Consider the following 21,018-nt stretch of genomic DNA (forward strand, 5'->3'; position numbering starts at 1 on the left):
ATCTGCTTAGCTCTTGGAAGTCCAGGGGCTCCAGGCTGCTGGCCCTGTGCTGCCCAGGGTCCCTAGGGACAGCTCTGTCCGCCATTAGGGAATTTTTTCCCAAGAACCCCCTGTAACATTTCGCAAACCCCCAGGGGTTCATGAAGCCCAGTTTGGGAACCACTGCTGTAGACGAACAGATTAATTTTGCGAAGTAACCCATGTTCATTGAAAGAGCAACTGTTGCGTAACATGAGCAGATCTCTGCACCAAGGGGAACCAAGACACGATGTCTGAAATGGTATGGAGGCTGCTCTCTTTCTGTCAGGATATGGTCACAAAGCGATGAGACCCTATGGCTGCAGGAGGATGTCAACTAACTGCCAGCTTGGACTTGGTTACGCAAGCAGAGGATAATTTCCTTCCTTGAAATACAATGTGAACCGAGACAAGGAAATCAACAAAAGGCCAATCTGGAAAGCCAGCAAAGTGAAGGAGAACTGCATCTGAACTTAACCATCCACTTTTAACCTCCCAGCTCTTGGCAACGGGAGACAGGCTTGGTAGGTTAGTGTTCTGGAATTTAACAGTGGGTAGTGACTGGAAGAAAATAGATCTGGTGCTCAGATTGAATAGCGGCAGTGCTAGGGTCAGCAAAGGCTGCCAGAAGGTCCTGGGCTCCTCTGTGTCTGTGTCTGATTCTTTTCCAGAAGGTCAGAGTGAGGCTTAGCCCTGGTCTATGCTTACAATTTACACTGATGAAGCCATGGCGCTCAGCGCTGTGAAAAATTCACACCCCTGAGCACGGAAGTTAAGCTACCTAGCCCCCTGTGTAGACAGAAGCATTCTTCCTTCAACCTAGTTACCGCTGCTCGGGGAGGTGGATTGCCTACACTGACAGAAGAAACCCTGCCATCGATGCAGGAAACGTCTACATGGCAGCGCTGCAGCTGTGCCATTATAGTGCCCATAGTGTAGACATACCCTAGGGAGCAGCTGAGCAGCACCTGTTGGGCAGGGAGATTTCAGGCTTGTTTGAAGGCATTATGGTCTGGCTCCAGATTAAAATGCTGTGCCTGCTGAGCCCTGCCTCCCTGCCAGTTCTTCAGGCAGCAGGATCTGCATTTAAGGAGCGAGTGCTCTCCAGGTGGCTGTGCAACAGGACTTCTTCTAGACAGGACAGAGAGGAGCCCTTTCCAAAGAGCCCTTCCCCAGCCCCCTGTCAACCAGGCTCACAACTCTGAGCAAGCCTAGTCTTTGTTATAGCTGCAAATGCAGCAGCGTCCCAAGCAAGGCCTGCCTTCCACATCGGCAAAGGGGTACGTGCTTTCTCAGTGATCTCATTGGGAGGCAGGTGCCATTAGCTCACAGCCTCCGACAGAGGGAAGTGAGTGAGCTCCACTGACAGCCTTGGATTCCCAGGGCTCACGCAGCCGCTTATCTCCTCGGCTGTTAAAATAGTCAAGCTTGTCAGCATGAAAAAGGAAACCACCAGCGAGAAGATCAGTCACAGGGGATTTTCAGTCCATCAAGTTGACCTTTACGCAGTCAGAAAGACTCGAGATACTATTTTCTCTCATCTGCCACCCAATTACAACCATCCCAGGAGAGGAGAATCTAGGGCCCTGGCTTTCACTGCCCCCCTCCCCAGCGTGTGGCCCTGGGCTCCTGCTGCCCTGTACATCAGGTTAATGACAGAGCTGCTCCCAGCCCAGTGCCAGATACATTATACCACACTGCCCCTGGGGTACTGACACAGCACATGGGCAGTGCTGCCCCAGGCAGGATGGAAAGGGTCCCCAGACTGGCGGTGAATCAAAAATGAGCTGGATTCCTTGGCCACGTTCAGGACACAAAGCCACTTAACGCCAGCCCTTCTGGAGACACTGCACTGGATGGAAGCACCATTGGCCAGGTCTCTGCACACTTTGATGAATGTATTTTTAGGTTACATCTCTTCTCTAGTGCTCTAGGCACCTTCCAAGACAGTGATGGCAGTTGTGTGTGGAAGGGGAATGAGTTAGGCCCAAGGGTTTACAGAAGCCAGAAGAGACTGAGAGTGATGAATGGCTGGACACACTGATTTGGTGCAGGCACTGGATGGGGGGGTGGGGAGCAGGGTGTTTAACAGAGATTGTTAGGAAGCTCTGTAGGTGAAGGGAGAGCCACTGGGAGAGGGGGTCTTATGAGTCACTGCTGATTATGAGGTGATGGAGCGGAGCCAGGTATAACCGTCAGCACACAGTGAACCAAGAGTGCAGCAAACAGGAGGCCTCCTAAGAAAAAAGGAGGCAGGTTCCAACAAAAGGAGAATATAGCTCTCAGAGCGGCATCAGCAGAGACAGGCAAGGAACCAAGGCTGTGCAATGAGAATGTGCAGCACGGGCCCAAGAAACCTAGGGATGGCATCAGCGTGACAGGCAGTCGATGGCTAGTGGGAGCCCAGTGTTCTGCCGCCAAGAAATCCTATCTCTAGCATTCAGCCTAGTTTGGGTTTTAGTCAATAGGCCTTCAGTAAACAACCCAGGGATGGAGCCAGCCAGAGAGAAACAGGCTGGAGTGTGCGCGGTTAATCGAAACCAGACTGCAAAATCCTTTCTCCTTGGGCTGAGTAAAGGCTCCAAGCATGTCACTGAAACCTCAGCCTGGTTTAACACACAGCAGAAAAGACCTGCTCCCCAAGTGGAGAAACTCTGACCCAGCTGCTGAAACCACTGCCAGCAGAAAAGCAGACAGCTCAGCCTTAGCAATGGGCTCCAGAGGGAAAGCACACAAGTGACTGCATCCCTAGGAGCAGGCAGACTGCTAGGTACGGGGCGAGGGAATGAGTCCATTTCTTGGAGCCAGTGGACAATCGCAAGGCCCAAGAGACTCTGCAACAGTTGAGAATAGGAATCTCTAAAGCTGCCCAAAGGGTGTTGGGCTAAAGAGTCCTGCTCTCCAGATGTGTTGTTTCCAGATGATCTGTGACAGACAGCTTCCCCATGAGTCACAACATTCCCCATGGCCCCAGCAAGGGGTGCTGTGTTGCTGGAGGTGCTGTCATCGAGGCGAGCTGTGACCAAGATCCCGCCTTGGACTGTTAGCCTTGGTGGCTGGGGTAACTTTCAGCTCGGGTAACTCCACTCTACTTTACTAGCTGTTCCAACTGGATACAAGATTCTTCTGCGTTTAATGTGCTAACTGGTTGTGTTGTGTTGCTGTGCACTGTGAACCAGCTGCTGCAGCCCATCCAGCCACCCCTGAGTGATGGGCAAAGGGAGACCTCCAGAGAACAAGTCAGGAATGTGTCTCAAGCCTGTTGGGATTCCTCTGGCCGAGAAGCATTATGAAACTGAAATCATGTGTAAGCCTCAGCTCCTTCCCCACTTCCAGCCATGCCCATGTGCATCGCCACAGTGAGAGCGGTGTCCATGGCAGACTGTGCCACTCCAGTAGAACTAGGTCCTTCTGGAGGCTTCATCAAATCTTTTAAATCTCTTTTCTCTGCATCATCCCTGATCTGACTGTGGTGAGGCCAGCCAGAGTTTGGTTTCCAAGAGGGTTCCAATTGCTTTTACAATGCCTAAGGGTGCAGCGGGGAGAATGGCATGCGGCTTGCAATACCATTCCATAGATCTAATGACTGTGGCTCCAGCTGGGGGAGCTGCCAGCCATTTGCCAGCTATGCCTAACACGGTGGGAGGTCCATATGGGGAACATTGCAGACGCCAAGCCAGACACTACAGGATCCAACTTTCCAGTACATTCAGATTCTTCTCTAGGACAAAACCTTGAAAAATGTGGGAGAAATACAAATAAAATGATGGCCTTCAAAGAACGGTATCTTAATGAAGTTAAAACCTCCTCCTGGGTGGGGTCGGCGGGAAGAAAGAGAGCAGCAGGAGTGAACCCTACTGGGAAGGGAGTTTGCAGGACTGCTGGATCTGGGCCCATTGCTAGGCTGACCTCTGGCTATCCTGTGGGAGAAGGGAAGGGGCAGAGTCTGAAAGGGCCTGCTTTACTAGTTTACTGCTCCAGCCAGAAACTCTTGAAAGCTTGTTTGGGAGGGGCAGAAGGGAAGTGGTTTCTCCCAGCCATTTAGTCAGTGCAAAAGACGGTACACAACACCTGGACAAATCCAGCAGCACCCCATCCTCGCAGGGATGCTCACTCCCACAGAGCTAACCAGGCTCTGCGGAAAAGTGATGGGTGCTATTTCTATCTTGCTAAGCTTCCCACTCTGTGGCCCCATCCTAGAGAAGGCGAAGCAGTGTTCTGAGCCTCTGCTGGTGGGGACAAAGCCTGAAACAGGCAGCACCAAGGGCGTTAGGGTAGGGTTTCTGCCAGACTGAGAATGGCCCTGGGAGGCAAAACCCACAGGAAACGCAGTGGGGCTGGGAAAAGAGGTATGTGTGTGTGCAGGGGGGCGGAGGGGGGGTCCATCTGCTTGGAGAAGCTTTCGGGACTTTAATTTCTGTTCTCTTGGAGTTTCTATCACCGAGCACTTTGGGGAATTGGCCTCTGTGTTAGTTTCTGCTGTGTCTTATGGTGCAGCAAACACCTTAGCTGTAGGGAAAACCTCTCAATTTCTGTTCTCCTTTATCCCTCGGCTTCTGTAGTGGGCAAGGGACACTGCGCTGAGGCCACAGGGTTAGTGGCCAAACTCATGCCCTGCCTGGGTTTGCCTCTGTTGGTAACTTAAGAGTAAGATATAACCCTCAGCTAAAGCCATCTTCTTCGCCTCACTTTCTCCTCTTTGCACTCCCTGGCCCTCGTACCCCACAGAGGCACTCCAACCCCAAGCTGGTAGCTAACCACGAGTCGTCTAGACTGGTGAGTCAGCAGAAATAACACTGCATTGCTGTGAATGGTCCTAACACTCCACCTCCTGTCACAGGCCTCTTGACCTCATGCTGGGATGCTGACAACATCACTGTAACTCAGCTTCTTCTCCAACACGACACAAACATCAGCCTGGCTCTCACCCTCCGCACTCCTTTGATACTGCTTTCCCCACAGGCGTTGACCTCTTCCCAGCCAAATCCCAGGGCCTCCAATCTAACATCCTCCTCCTCAGCCTCTCAGCTACTTCTGACCCTGCCAGTCGCACATCCTCTTTTCTGCAGTCTTGCCCTCCCTTGGCTTTCATGCCTCAGTTCACTCCAGCCTCTCTGGTCATTCTGGTCAGCAACTGTTCCAGGGGATCCTCCTTCCTGCCTCCCACTCTGCAAGTGGCTCCCACTGGGCTCCATGCTTGGCCCCATCCTCTGATCCCTTCACACCCTCTCTCTAGATCATCTCATCCACTCACACAGCTTTAATTACCCTCCATACACCAGTGACTCACAGATCTACCTCACCCCTCCTGACATATCTCCTGACCCCCACCCAATCCCATGTTTCAGCCTGTCTCCAACTTCTCTTCCTGGATGTCTTACCACCAACTTAACGTGGGCAAAAGCCGCTCCCTGAGCACTCTGCCACACCTCCTCTTCCAAATCCCTTCTCAAACACACCTCTTCCAGGAGGCATAGAAATCCATGTCCCCCCAATAGAGAGTGGACAAACCAGGCAACTGAAAATCACACATGCAAATGAAAGCTGTGGGGCTGATACCCTGCCTGGAGTAAAATACACCCCACCTGGGCACATCCCAGCCCCAGCCTCCACTGGACACAGATGTGGCATATGAAATGCCCCTACCACTGCTGATGCTAGGTGAATGAAGAACGGGCAGGACGGGCGTGGCGGGTGAGTTCAGAGAGCTGTCGGCCTTGGTTCCATCCGATTCTCTGATGTTTCCCACACACTAATGTGTACCTAATATAAAAGCTGCAAGTCAGCAGAGACGTCCGGCTGTCTCCAGACTCAACTAATAATCCAGTGTCTCAGGCAGCAAGTCAATCCAAACAAGTTCTTCATTTGTCTAGCTCTCGCCTGGCTGCCCTACCGTACATTTGTAAGTGTTTACGCTGAGCTAATTTCTGCCATTTCCGTCTCTGGTTGCTGGAATGCTTGAAATTCCAAGAGCTGTCGAGACTGGGTTCTGGTGCACAGCTCCCCAGGACAGGAGGGCACAGAGGGGAGCTTTCTTGGAAATCCCCAGTGCCAGAGGAAAGCGGTATGTGAGCAGGATGCACCGTTGCTGCGCAAGTGGTTGACCGGGTCAATGAGCTACAGCCCAACAACATGAACAATGTGCAGGGCCCAGGTCTGAGTCTGAAAGAAACAGCTGGGCTCTGAACATGGGATGTGGAGTCTCTACTGGTGGGCACAATGCAGAGTGATACACCCCAAGCATCAGGTAGAAGGCCTCTTTATACCAGCACCTTGGGTGGAGAAAGGAGCATCCATAGATGCTGAGAGCCCTGAGGAGAGGAGGCATGGAGCAAAGCTGGGGGTGAAGAGAGGTTATAGCACTTGGTGCCTCCAGGAGAGAGATGAGAATGTGGAAGAGGAACCTGTGCCCCTGTCCCATTTCTGTCTGACCTCTGGCATCAGATGCTGAGAGCACGTTCCAGGGAAAAGCACATCAGCAATTCAGTGGCACTGCCCTCATTCAGAGCAGTGCAACCTTCCCGCTGCACCAGCCCCAGCACATGGCAGCTGTCTGGTTGTTCTCACACCGTGTGGTCTCCACCACATAGGGCCGTTTAAGGAGCAGCAAAGCAAAGATGGATTCAACAGAGATAGAGACTTGCACAGAATTAGAGAGAAAAATGGAAGCTCTGGGCCTCTCCAGCTAACCTGAATTTCTGCCAATGTATACAAGGGCCTGTTGGCCTTCAAGGGGAGACTGTAGCCCAAAGCCAGGGACTGAGGCCGGGATTTCCTGGTGGCATGGGAAGGAAGAACATGGGGGATACATTCTTTGCTGTCGACTTTCACGTCCACATGGAATTAATCTGATGAAAGCCAGACAGGCATCCATCTGTCTGAGCTCAATCAACAGACAAACAGCCATCTGAACCAATGTCACGCTCCCCTGAGCCCAGCTGCTACAGGGACATAGTGTGGCAAGCCGTGGAATCGGGAGCCACTGGGAGTTAATGGTTATTTCTAACAAGCTAGTGCCCTCCCCGGCTATCTGCTAAGAGCACAGATGGAGATTTTGTGTTTGCAGGGGTGAAGCCTGCTTCCTATGGGATGTCTGTCTGGTCCCTGCTGCCACTGATGGCCAAGATTTCCCATGCAGGAATCAGGGGCACTCTGTGCCCCCCTGAGTGAAAAACTCAACACACATTAGTAACCTGGGATTCTCTCACTGACATTCACCTGCCATGCACAGTAGAAGAGCGGCACCCAATCCAGCCGTGAGGGTCCCTTGAAAGTCTATGGAATTTGTGTCCCCCTAGCCCTTGCAGTTCTCTGAGATCCAGGGGTGTAAATTGGGGGGGTGGGGGAGCTGCTGGGCCTCACGCTTGTAGAATTCATTGGTATGGGATACCCAGCGCCTGGCAAGGGGCAGGGAGGTGGGAAGTTCTTACAGCCTTCGGTAGCCCAATGAAGATGCCACTTGCAGCCCTGCTCTCAATAAAGGGAGCAGAGAGAAAGGGGAAATGGAGGATGTGCACAGAGAACATGGGGATGGGAAGGGTGTGAAGACAGCAATTATGGAGTGTGACAGGGTCAGGCCAGATAGCTACAGAAGAGTAATAGAAGGCAGATATATTAGCCCCAGGTTAAGTAGGTCCCTTTCCCCTGGGTAAGGTAACAGGGAAGGTTCCAGAACAATCAGGAACTTTCTGGAAAAAATTAAGGCAGACAGGCTGATTAGAACAGCAGCCAATCAAGAAGCTTCTAGAATCAATTAAGTCAGGCAGGCTAATCAGGGCACCTGCATTTAAAAAGGAGCTCACTTCAGTTTGTGGTGCGCGTGTGAGGAGCTGGGAGCAAGAGTTGCAAGAAGCTGAGAGTGAGAAGGTGTACTACTGGAAGACTGAGAAGTACAAGCATTATCAGACATCAGGAGGAAGGTCCTGTTGTGAGAATAAAGAAGGTGTTGGGAGGAGGCCATGGGGAAGTAGCCCAGGGAGTTGTAGCTGTCATGCAGCTGTTACAGGAGCCACTGTAGACAGCTGCAGTCCACAGGGCCCCGGGCCCAGGGCCTGGGTTCCCTCCATCCCCCCAACTCCCTACTTGATACCAGAGGCGTTGACCTGGACTGTGGGTTCCACCAGAAGGGAAGGTCTCTGGCCTGTTCCCCGATCCACTAGGTGGATCAGCAGAGACTGTAGGGATTGTTCTTCTTCCTTTTCCCCATGTTTGCCAGTGATGAGGCTAACTGAGTGAACGGCAGATTTGAGCCATAAAAGTGGCCAAACTGAGGGCTGCCGTGAACCTCTGAGGCGAGCAAATCCGCCAATAAGTGCAGGACCCACCAAGGCAGAGGAGGAACTTTGTCACAGGAGATAAAGGTCAGAGGATTACTAGAAACCAAATACGGGGGCTGGGGAGGGGAGAAAGTGTGTGCGTAGAATGCCTTTATGGTGTATTTCCCTGTTTGTACTGAACCCATCAACCATGCGATCCCTCGCATAGTCACATGCTCATGCTCATCCCTTGGAGCAGACCGGGGCCAGCAGAGAGAAACAGGCAGCAAGAAGCGGGGCCACAGCAGAGTCCCACAGGGCAAGAGGGTCACAGCAACTCAGAGCACCTCATTTTAACATTGGTGCCAAGATGCTGAGGCACTAGTCCACATTTCAGGGAACACGGCTCCAGCTAGCATGGCCCATGACTGAGGAGAAACCAGTCCAGCATCTCAGACAAATGTCATCCCAGCAACAGGCAGCAAAGGGAAGACAGAAAGATCTAAATGACTATGTAAATGCACGCAAGCAGGAGGTGGGTCTGACTCAAGGCACTACCTGAAGGTGCCAATAATCCTGTTCCATGTAACTGTTCCCCTTTACTCCTGTCGTCCAGCTCTCAGGGGTCTATTTCTGCTAGTCCCCATGGTGGGGGAAGGAGGGAGGGGAGGTGTAGGTGCTCTGATACTACAGTGCCAAGCATGGACAGACAGACAAGGTGAAGAGATGGGAGGCAGGCGAGAGTCCCATGTCTGGCTGAGGCAAGCAGGCGTGAGCTCAGCAGCACCGTGCCCACTGCACTCCGCAGAGCAGAGGGCATAGGACAGAATTCCCTGCACTCAAAGGACTATCCCACAGCCAGCTCCCCTTTCTCACCAAATACCAGAGAACATCCTTTTCTCCCAGCTCCCCACACTAGGTACCCCAGGGCCATTCTAGTCTGGCTTCAGCCCTGCCAATAAGCCCACCCCCTCTCAGCACACCCTCTCTGACCTCAGTTCCACGACACTCAGGACTGCTCACACCACACTGGCCTGGCCATCTCCACCACCAGGCTTCCATTCCTTTCTCTGTCTGTAGGGCTGATGGTGCCTGGGGGCTGCCTGCTGCAGATCACTGTGATGGGGGGAATGAAGTCTGCCTGCCCAGAAGCAGGGGGGATCTCTTATGGGGGCTCTGAACAGAGGCTGATCTAATCCTAATAAGGAATCCCAGGGCACAGGCTCCCTGCTCTCGTAAAGCCACGGTGGGAGAGCTGCAGCCTGACGCACAACATGCTAAGAGCAGGGACTTAGCACCTGTGACTCCAATGCTGGCATCGCACTTCACTGAGCCTGGAGAGAGGGTGTCCCTGCCATCCAGCGAGGCTCATGCAGGGCATAGGTGGAGAGGGCTGTAGAGACTCCAGCAGCCCCGGACGATCTCCCCTGGCAAGCTCTCTAGCTGGTTAACCACGGCTGGGATGGAAGGAGCCTGGGAGGCAGGGGCAGAACCGGCTGGCTGCACACAGGTTTGAGTGGTTACTGGCAGCGGCTATTTGGTCACATGAGACTCCCCTTTCCAATGCAATAATCCTCTCCCCAGACTGCACACCGGCTTACGCACTCACCCTACTATGGGACTGAAACCTGACCTCCATTCAGGGAGTGCCAGGACCATCTTAGTGGCCCTGTACCTGCCAAGGGGGATGACACCGGGCCCTGTCCTGCCGGTGGGTGGGGAGCACTGGGCCCCATCATGCCAAAAGGGGAGAGGCAAGCTCCAGGCCCTGTCCCACTAAGGATGTGGGAGAGGGGCAAGCACCAGACCCCATCCACCATCCCACAAGCAGCATGGGGGCACAACACTAAGCCCATCTTGCCAAGCTGCGAAGACTACCTGCTGGTAACTCCATGTTCTCACAGAGAGGGGGCTGAAGAGCTCAGCACTCTCTCCAAGGCTAGAGACTATTTCACCCTTACTGGCATCACTCCTCCCATCCTGGAGCACATCCCACCCCACTGGCCTTCCCGGGGGCTCAGCTTCCTGCCCCATCTCAGGCTGGAGCCCACAGATGTGTCTGCCCACAAGGAGGGAAGCAGGGCAGCAGTCCTGAACAGTGCAGGAGTCACCTAGTCCATGGGAAACTCCCTCTCCTTCCCCAGGATGGGGGGTCCTTCCCAGAAACCCTAGCACCCCAAGGAATGAGCCCCATAGTGAGGGCCCAAGGTCCTAGCCAAGTGGCTAAGGATTCCCCTATAGCTGTGCTGGGTCAGTCTGCTCAGCTCTTGGGAGCAGAAAAACCTGAGCTGGATTCTTGTGTCCCTGGAACGGACTCCAAGCACACTCCTGCCAATTGTTTGATGTAGTGTTATTTCCAGAGCCCCTGCCAAGCCCGCGCTGGACCTAGAGCAGGCCCGTAACTCTATCAGCTGAGTCTGCAGCCTCCTCGGCTAATCTAGGGCTGCACCTCCTAAAACCTCGGCCGTTGTTTTCCTGTTTCGCCCTCCTAATGTATCTGGCACGCAGCAAGCCACTGGCTGCATTGAACTTTTACAGAGGCGGTTTGTGGGGAAAGTGTTGGGCTCCAAGCCAGCGCTCAAACCAAACCGCTCCTCCCAGCGCATGGGCTGAGGCTGGAGAGGACAAGCATCAACCAAGACACCACGTTAGATGCACCCTCCTTCCCAGAGGCCTTCAGCAAAGGACACCTACATTCCAAGAGGCCTGAAATGAGAGAGGCCTTGTGCTTACTCAGCTGATTGGAGCAGCCCTCTGTTCTCTCTGGATCCCCCTACCTTCTTTAGCGTGTGTGGAGAAAGATCAGCTCTGGGGACTGAGAAGCCATGGACTGTCCCCATTAAAGTTTCCCTTGCAGCAGCACTTACCTGGTCTCGGGGGGCATGGGATGCACCGGTTCACCCCCCAGAAGAGCCCTACACTGCCACAGCAATCCTCAAACTTGGCCAGGCCCGCCAGTGGGTTAGCACACTGAAAGGGAGGAGGAGAGGAGGCATCAGGATTCTCAGAGTGGGACTATGCCATGCACCATTCCCAGCCCCTCCACCCTTCCAGGGCAAGGGTGTCCAAGGGAGGGCAGTGTGGGAGGCAGTGTAGTATGAGGGGGGCAAGGAGGAGGAATAAAGCCCTGGCTCACTGCAGAGGAGGGGAGCAGAGCCAGCACAGGGGATGACTGCCTTGTGCTAGACACTAACACAGCCATCACAGCAAAGCTCCCTGCAGGGACAGAGCGGGGCCAGGGACACAGTTTAAGACAGTAAACAGTCTAACAGACAGAAAAACACGAGCCTCCCCGGGACTGCCCCCTTGGAGGAGCAGGGGGTGCTAGACAGACCAGAGCATGACCCAGAGATGATCACCCAGCAAAGCCCGGGATAAGGCCAGTGAGCCACCCGGGGATTACCCATCGAGATGGGTGCACAGCTCCAGCCCACATGGGGAGCTTGTGGTAAAATGCTTTTGTTTGCTTAATGATTCTCTTTCCCCCTCTGGATTACAGGCTTCCCCACTAGAGCTGAGATGTCGCGGCCCACAGGCCAAATCTGGCCCCCATCCATCTGACACATGGCCACGTGCCCAGTGCTCACATTCCAATCACCTTTGCTTCAGACCCAGACAGAAGAGACAAATGCTTCCTGCCTGGGCTCCTTGCCGTCACCCAGGCTGCTCAGCCACAGCTCCAGTTAAACAAGGCACGTTCCCAGCAAGCGTGGCCCCTCTTCCCACTGCAGAGCTCCCCTCCGCAGATTTATGGGTCGCAGAAGAGCACCATCGTATCTCTTACGGGGCCTCCTTTAACTTGGCCCCTCGGAGGGAGAGTCCCCTGGGACTGAGGTTGGGTTTAGAGAGCTCTCCATCTTCACATAGCTGAATGGGGCTTTTCCAGCCCTGTATTCACATGTCAAATGTTTGGGGCCTGATCTCATTTATTTTTGCTTTAGGAAATTGCTGAGAATTAAATCCAGCTAAAAATGTCTTGGATGGAAAAGAGCAAATGATGGGAAAGGTCCCAGGAATAGATTGAAAGCAAGGGCTGTATTCATGGTGTTGGGGGAGAAGGAAGAGTCCATCAGACTATAGGTCTCGCTCAGAGCTCAGCCCTGGGAATTCACAGGTGTTAGACTGGGGGCCAGAAATCTCCAACAGGGAAAGGTAAAATAATAAAATCCAGGCAGTGCAGGGGAAGGGCTAGGCAACTCGCCAGGAGCATTTGCTTCCCTAGATCTGACCAAGATGCACAGGAAGGTAACTGGTTTCAGAGTAGCAGCCGTGTTAGTCTGTATTCGCAAAAAGAAAAGGAGTACTTGTGGCACCTTAGAGACTAACCAGTTTATTTGAGCATAAGCTTTCGTGAGCTGAGCTGTAGCTCACGAAAGCTTATACTCAAATAAATTGGTTAGTCTCTAAGGTGCCACTAGTACTCCTTTTCTTTTTAGGAAGGTAACTGTCCATGAAAATCAGACTTTCACTTACTGTGTGAGATTGAGGGGAACTTTCCTACATTTCCTACCCAGGAATCAGAGTCTTGCTGTAAATGTTTCTATAAATAGGGCACCTATTCAAAGGAGACTGTATGTGAGAGGTGTCAGGGTTGAGCAACACAGGCACAGGGCGTGACGGGGTCCAGGCGGCGACCCAGGTCCCACTGGCATGCCCTCTTTCTCCGTCTTTGGGTCACATGCATCCACTACATCACTGCAGCTGCACCCACAGCACACGGATGCAGCACCTGCACCTCTCAAAGGCACTGCACTCTGCACGCACAGCCTGCATGCCAGCACGCCGCATATGCACTCCGCCACATGGACTGCACTCATGTTCACACACCCTCACGGCTCCACACACCCCCTCCCCCAAAGCAGGACAGGTGCAGCCCTTACCTGTCCATGCAGTGTCTCCCGGAAACACCTCCCCATAAGCTCCGGGGGCCGCTGCTGCTGGCCGCTCTCTCTGGTGATGCTGTTGCTGTTCCCATTGCTGTAGCTGTACTGTAGCCCAGTAGGTAGCTGAGACATGAGTACAGCCTCCACACTGTTCTCCTCCGATTGGCCCGAGTCGCCCCTCACCCTGGCCACCTGGTGGATCTGCACAATGGCCTCTGGTGGGTGGTTGATGTGGACGTTCACCAGGGAAGGGTTTAAGGAAGCTGGAAGATGAGTTTAGACCAACACTGACAATTCAGCTACGCTTGCCCAGGTGACCTACTTGGCACTGGGAGCAGCTCCTCGTTTGCCAGTGTGTCACTGTGGAGGGGACACTGACTGCTGGGGCCACTCTGGGACGACCGCATGGGGAAATCCAGAGAAAACCTGTGTCATGAAGGAAAACGTCTGCCTAGTCTCCCAGCTGGGCAAACCCCGAAGAGCCTTCCTGCGCAACCTGAGACAAGCTCGTCAAGAACCCACAGGACGGTGCTTTAGTGCAACACTCTGGGTTAATGCCACGCTACGGTGGGGGTGGGGGTTAAATGCACGAGCCAGGAGAGTCCAGTGTTCCCATGGCAGCCTTCATGCAGACCACACTTAGAGGCACATGCCCAGCTCCCACTGGTTTCAGCCTTTTGGCTGCGTCCACGGCACTGTGGGAGCCTGAACTCTCATACTCCCTGACAGCCGTGCATTGAAATTCCTACCCTGAGCATTGCCTCAACAGAGCAGTGGCGTTTAATTCCTGTGGGTGCTTCTCACAGCGTGGAAAAGGCACAACACTCAGGTCCTGCTGCCTCTGGGTGGCTGAGGCCTTGTACACGTGGGACTTGCTCATCTGCACGCTCTCTCACACGGCCTTGACACCATGTGCTCGCAACAAGCTCCCACATGCACATTCGAGCGCTTGCACCCCTTCCTGGGCCCTCCCAAAGAGCCCACGTTCTAATAACTGACTGGTCCAGAGAGAAGAGGGTGAAGCCACTGGAATACCAAGATACCTGGACCTGCTCAGAAGTGTGTTCTCACTCGTGGGCGAGAGAGAGACCTGAAGGGTTTGGCAGCAAGGTGGGGAGGTCATGGGCTTCCTGGGAGAAAACTGACACCAGGCTTGAGGGAAGGGCAGGCACAATATTTTAATCTAATAACAATCACTCCATCCCATACTTCACGTGTGGAATGTGGGGTGAGTGAGAGGGAGGGGGCTGTCCAAAGTGCACAGAGTGTGTCAGGGTTAAGGGATCCACTGTCACTGGGACCAACCCCTTACCTCCTTCCTCCACTGACTCCAGAGCTAGCCCCACTGCTTCCCCCGCTATTATCTCCCAGACCAGAGACCTTCCTCCCCTTCCCCATGAATTCCACACACCCCTGTCCAGAAATGTTCTAGTCTCCAGGGCACAAGCAGCCTGGCACTAGCTTTGCAAGCCCATGCTCTGGAGGGTAGTTGGGCCCAGGTACTCAGTCAGGGCTGCTCTCTAAACCACACGTGCAGGCAGACCGAAAGGGTCGGTGGCCCAGGCCTGCACTCACCAAGCTGGTTGGACAGAGGCAGTGTGTACATGGACTGCTTCATGGAGCCGCTGGCCAGGGTCTTCAGGACTCTCCCCACTTGTTTTTTTTCCAGCTTTGGAACTGGCAGGTGGCAAAACTTCCCTGTGGAGTTAGATGGGCACCAGCACTCATCCCTGCCTACGCAGCGCCCTCCGTTCAGGCAGGGGATCTGGCAGAAATCTGTAAGGCAAAGAGAGACCGGCTTAACAGAGGAGCCTAGCTACTCCCTCTGGCCAGTGAGTGGCCCAGCATCAGCCCTGGGATCCCAGATGAGTGGCCTGGCCTGGCAGCAGCCTTGCAATAACCAAGCAGCAGGTCCAGCACAGCAGCAGGCCCCTCGTTTCTTGAAAGCAGCCTGGTGGCAGCCTGGGGTTCACCCTAACCAGAGCAAGAGGAGAAACCACAGACCCTCCCTTACCTCAGAATGGAGCAAGTCTCTTTCAGTCAGAGGCTGAGGAAGATCTGCTCTCCCTTGGGCTTTGTCATTGTGGCTGGTGACCGAGAGAGAGGGAGACAGAGACAGACAGACACACACACACCCTTCTGCAAAGCCCCACAGAGCCAGGGTGATACTGCTGGCACCAGCAGGATCTCTTAGAGGTGGTTGGGGGCTAATGTAACAGCATACAGTGGAGTCGGAGAGGAGTTAGCATGATTCCTGCCCTCAGCATCAGAGTTTCCAAGAAACCTGGTTTGGCGGGGGTTACTATTCACAAGCCAAGGGGCAGGGGAGCTCAATGGGCAACTCTCTCTCCTGGCTCGATGAGACATTCCTGCCTCAGGTCCCCTGGTGGCCTGTTAGACTTGGGGTGAAGCTGTGTGCCTGGCAGATGGGCACCCACCATTCTCCAAGAACACCACTTAGAAATCACTTACAAGTCAGGAGATTTTGGGACTACTCAGTCAGCCTTTGGGAAGAGACACCCAGCTGTGTTGGGGCATTGGGGTAGTTCACACAAACCGCCTGCTTGGCTCAGTCCCCACCTCTGCCAGGGCTTCTCTCAAACTCCCCTGGTTTTGGACTCTTGTGCTTCTGAAACAGCTCATCTCACCGCCATGGGATTGCCGAGGCTAGCAAATGAAAAGCCCTATCCCACCACCCAGGGGGCCGGAGCCTGAGTGGATCCCTGGTGTGAGGGGCAGACGGTCTGCCCAACTCACTAGATGGCACAGAAAATTCCCAGGCAATCCCAGCATCCAGGAAACAAGAGGAAAGATTTCAGCAGCCCTGTTCACTGAAACAACTCACAACCTGAAGCCAGCTCTCCTGGCTACCACATGAGTGAAAGGAGAGGGTGGGATGAAATTAGGTGATGAAAGGCAGCCCCAAGACTGGATGCCAATGAAAGCAGCAAGCTGGCCCTGACTGGGAGCGAGACTGTGAGGCCTGTCTGCGGCTCTGACTGAAACCCGTTCTCCCCCCACCCAGAATGGGAGGAGTACGGTGGAGATGAGGTTCCCCCTCCCAGGGGAGGAAGTGTGTGTGGGGGGGTGAGGTCGGCCCCCAGAGAAGCTGAAATAGCTCCTGATTGGGAGAGTGAGACATTCTTCTGAGATCAGGGAGAAGCCATGGCCTGAGTCTGTTGAGACACGAGGAGGAGTCCAGGCAGGGAGGAGGCTGGAGCCCTGGGATACTCACAGATGCGGAAGCCAGACTTAGGGTCATGGTTCTGGCCCCCCTGGCTGTACAGGGTGGTGGTGTCCCCTTTCTCACAGCTGTTGTAGCAGCGGCCGCTCCGGCACGTCTGTTTGCAGATTGTGGGGGTGAAGACAATCTTTATCTTTCGGATTTTCTCTGTCAGGTTGGCCCCTGTGAAGGAAAAAGCCAGGGCAGAATGGAAGCAGCACAGCCAAGCCCCATGAGCAACTGCCCCCTAACTGCAGGACTTGCACATGGCAGGCCAGGCACCAGGGCAGCTGTGGCTGTGCACTGCTGCACACGCTCTCTGATTGGACCATTGCTCTGCTAGAACTGTGGGGAGAGGGAGTCATTCTCTGCCCAGGGGTCTACCTTTTCTGTGATTCTGGCCATTGCTTCTTGGCCTTTTTCAGATTTAGCTAATGTCACTTTAGAAGCAGTATAAGCTAAACAGGGAAAAGGCCACTCATAATGGAATAAGAGTGCCCCCACAGGGGGTCATACCACTACAGATATAATTATACCAGTAAATTTCCCCATGTAGACAAGCCCTAACTGTGGCATTTCCTGACTTCCAGACGTTTCACTGTGCGCCCTTCTCGTTTCCTTAACAGCATTTTCTGTGAAGAACGTCCTAGGTGTTTGTTTTTAAAGACAGAACAAAATAGTTAAACTATTCAAACCAGAAAAAGGAGCAGGCTCTCTCTCCAAGCCTGCTGGGCTCTGCTGGCTGGCAACAAATGGGCAACAGGGCACGGCCAGCCCACAATCTGGAGCTATTCGGCTAGACGCCACCTGAACACTCTGTACCCCACATCTCAGGAGGCCCACAGGAGAGAACCCCCATTTAGGAGCTGCAGGGGGCACTTTGAACCCTCCCTAGGTGTGTCAGGGTGGGGTTCTCTCCCGGCAATCTCATACAAGCTGTCTCTAACAGCCTTGCTCCTCTGCACCTTACTAGGCCTATGGGGGCCAGCCAAAAGAAATAACCACCTGTAGGTTACACAAATCAGACATCCACAGCCAAATCAGGGGGCAGAGAATTGCTGCATCCCTGCTCTCTGATTATACTGAGAGAGAATTGACTCAGCCAATGTCCTGAGTGTGAAATTCCCATCCCAAGTTACTATCTCTGGGAGCATTTATCATGTCCCCCAAGCCTTCTCTCTTCCCTACCATCTGCATTTTGCTCCCTCAGTCCATCCCTGTGCAATGGGGCTTCTCCAATCCCTGCAGCATTCGTACTTTATTTCTCAAGCTTTCTCTCTCTCTTTAGAGCTGCAACACCATCCCAGGGCGCTGCTGGCTCCAGAGCAGTGTGAGTAGCACTATGCCTTCTCTCAGTTCACACACATGCATGCACCCGTTATTGGTTTTTGTGCTCCTAGGAGCATAGGTTCCATTTACTGATATCCTGTCACCCAAGCCATCTCCTGCACTTGCTGTTTGCCGCAGACTCCTCCTCCACCCCTAGGTTTCTCTCCATGCTGCTTACTTCCCTCTCCTTGGGGTTGGACTTTCCACTCACTCACTAGAGCTGAATCCCAGTGTACTGCCTGCAGCCCCTCCACTCTATGAGGTGCTAGGCAGATGATCTGGGCCTCCTGTGTATTTGCTACCCCTCTGATTATCATTCTGGTGTCATCAGCAAATGCAGCCCCTCCCAAGGAGGCCCTTGAGAGATACTGGCAGCCCAGTAGGTCTTACCCCAGAGAGACAGCATATGCTCTTGATAGGCTGCGTGTTGTCCAGAGCTGCTCTGTTCATGCCCATTCCCATTGGGTAGAGCGTTGGATGTTAGCTGAGTATTACCAGTTGGGTAGCGCCGGACAGTGCGTGAAGACCCAGCGTGCTGGGAGACGGGGGAGCCGATTCTTCCTTGAGTTCTATGGAAAAGAATATTTACTACAGATGACCATGCCGTGCTCCTGCAGCTGCGCCCTGTGTGTTCTATACGAACCCGCACTGCTATGCTCGAAACCCCAGCCTCCTGTCTGCCAGTCAGGGTGAGCCGCGCCCGCTCTTCACCCCCTCCAGACCACTGCCCATCCTGCCATTTCACTGCAATGCTAGCGACCTCCTGGCGCCTCTCCTGATGCATCTCCCACAGGACTTCCTGGCTCAGATCTCTGCATGTTGTAGCAGCCTGTCACCCTCCAGAATAATACAGAGTCCGGTTCTGTCACTAAACAAATGTTTGGATGCTAATTGGGCAGGCTGCACTCATCTTCCCTGGGAAACATCTCAGTATAAAGGCACCGAACCCAGGGGGCACAATGGCTTCTTTCCGCACTTCACATGCAGCCACGTCTTATGCTCTGAAGAAAGCATGCAGCTGCTGTGAGTACCAGGGGGCTACAGAGTCCCTGCAGGCCCTGGGCAGGGTAGCATAGCCCCAGGAGATGAGCAAACTGCAGCGGCACGAGGAAGGCTGCAGCATGGATTGTAGTAGGGCTGAGGTTGCAGACTGAACTGAGCCTGATGGGCTGCAACAGTCACAGAAACCCCCTGCCCGGCCACACAAGCACCTGGGCAGTCACACAAAGCCTGTTGCCCACACGGCCATGCTCAGAGGTAACCCCCTTCCCCTTCTGGTGCACTCAGCTTGAATGCCATGAACACAGGGGACACCTGAAGTAGAGATGATGCTGGAACCATTCACCATGCCCCAACACCGTACAGCCAGGTGATGAACCTGCTGAGAGTAATCAAGAAAGCCAGTCCGGGAAACGTGCAAGGAGAGGCAACAGCTGCTCCCAGCCTCTTATTCACTGTCCTCTCCGCCTGCAGTGCCAGCCCTATGCAGGTCCTTCTGCCTGCCTGCCTGCCTGCCTGTCCAACGCCCAGCAGAGGAATGGAAGACCATACCACAGCAACCAGATGGGCACCAAACATGAGACCCAGTTCTTCTCATCCCACGTGCTCCAGACAAACAGTTCTCTGGACCTAAGACCTGTGTGCCAGAGCATCTGTGCAGAGGCACACACAGAGCACACTAACTGCTCACTCACAGTAGCAGAGCAAATAAGAAGCAGCCCTGCCTCAGTAGGACTGTTGCAGGGAACAGATTCAGTGCTATGGGATAATATGGGGTGTACTAGAGTTTAATCCAGCAGCCCAGAAGCTAGTTATCTTTGAGTCAGTCACACTTGCACATGCCAGCTCCTGCAAACAGACAAAAATGGCACATTGTCACAACTGATGTTCTCGCTTGTGCCTGTTTTAAATTAATTGCTCTGGAGACAGCTATGCAGAAGAGCAGCCTAAAATCTGCTAGGAAGAAGGGAGCTGCTTCTGGAGCTGGTCAGTCTGCTGCTTAGGCCAGCCTGATCTCTCTTATGTCTTGTAAAAAGGGAAGCATTCCAATAAGGAACCCAAGTTGGGGCTAATACACAAACACCTGCATCCACTGGATGATTGGTACAGAGTCAGGTGAGGTGGCATCTTGGAGCATCTGCAGCCTGATCCTTAGAGGGGGTTTGCAGTCATACATACCATTTGTGCAGCCTTGCTGAGTTCATAGAATACCAGGGTTGCAAGGGACCTCAGGAGGTCATCTAGTCTAACCCCCTGCTCAAAGCAGGACCAATCCCCAATTTTTGCCCCAGATCCCAAATGGCCCCCTTAAGGATTGAACTCACAACCCTGGGTTTAGCAGGCTAATGCTCAAACCACTGAGCTATCCCTCCCCCTGTTAGCCCAGTACAAGCCACTCACCCTCTGATAAATCATTCATGAAATAAAGCAATTCTCTCCTAGCATAAGGAAAGCCCTGAGCCTCTAGGAACCAGCTCCATCACTACAGTGGGGGATGCCTATATCAGATGGGACCATGCTGATGGAGGAAAATCCTATAGCTCCTCTTATCTACCCTTTTCACTCCAGACACAAGTGTCTCTATGTAAGTTCCTCTCACTATGGGAGCTTCCTTGGGGAATGAGTCCTCAACCCTACCTGAGTCCTGGGCACTGACAAGATCAGAGACTTGGCCTGGAGAGGAGCTGGGCCAAGGAAATAAACAAAACACACAGCCCATAAAAGTCATGAATGAGGGAAACTTTACAGGGAACAAACTCCCACTGGTGCATTTACAGCTTTGGGGGTTCATGGGTTTGGGCATTTTGCAGAAGCCAAGCAGGGAGAGTACAAATCTGCTCCCAACTTCCAAGGCCATGCTCCTTACTGCCCATCGCAGAGGCATTCTGGTCCCCAGCACAGAGCTTCTTGCATCCAGCAGCTCTTGGGTTAACATCTCCCACTGCTCCTATCACAAACCTTTGCTGTCATGCTGGCTCCCCTCTGCTGACCAACAACACCAACCCACCAGGAGCATGCTGCCTTTGTCAGCATATGACTTGATTACAGCATAGAAGTACCTTCATGGGGAGAAGACTCCAGGTATCAAAGTGTACTTACATTTATTGGAGAAAGGCATAACAAGAACCAATGGCTGGAAGCTGAAGCCAGACAAAGTTAGGAATAATAAGGCACAAAATTTTAAATAGTGAGCAAACTGTTGTAAAGAAACTACCAAGGAAGTGGCAGATCCTCCATATTCTGTGATTTCAGATCAAGACTGAATGCCTTTCTGGAAGATATGTTTTAGTCAAACATAATTTATTTGGCT

The 21,018-nt window shown here is 53.3% G+C and overlaps 1 protein-coding gene across 4 annotated transcripts in view; it reads right to left on the minus strand.

Moving 5' to 3' along the window:
• LTBP2 (latent transforming growth factor beta binding protein 2) overlaps positions 1-21,018 on the minus strand; it is a 130,026-nt gene that overhangs the window by 57,658 nt on the left and 51,350 nt on the right. For all 4 annotated transcript variants that reach the window (XM_075129776.1, XM_075129775.1, XM_048854681.2 and 1 more), the window contains exons 4-8: positions 18,099-18,277; positions 16,392-16,562; positions 14,732-14,932; positions 13,154-13,419; positions 11,141-11,243 (exon numbers count right to left, since the gene is read on the minus strand). In XM_075129776.1, coding sequence (XP_074985877.1) covers positions 11,141-11,243; positions 13,154-13,419; positions 14,732-14,932; positions 16,392-16,562; positions 18,099-18,277 — 920 coding nt within the window. The remainder of the gene's footprint in view (positions 1-11,140; positions 11,244-13,153; positions 13,420-14,731; positions 14,933-16,391; positions 16,563-18,098; positions 18,278-21,018) is intronic.

Source organism: Caretta caretta, chromosome 6 (assembly GCF_965140235.1).
Source record: "Caretta caretta isolate rCarCar2 chromosome 6, rCarCar1.hap1, whole genome shotgun sequence".
NCBI lineage: Eukaryota > Metazoa > Chordata > Testudines > Cheloniidae > Caretta > Caretta caretta.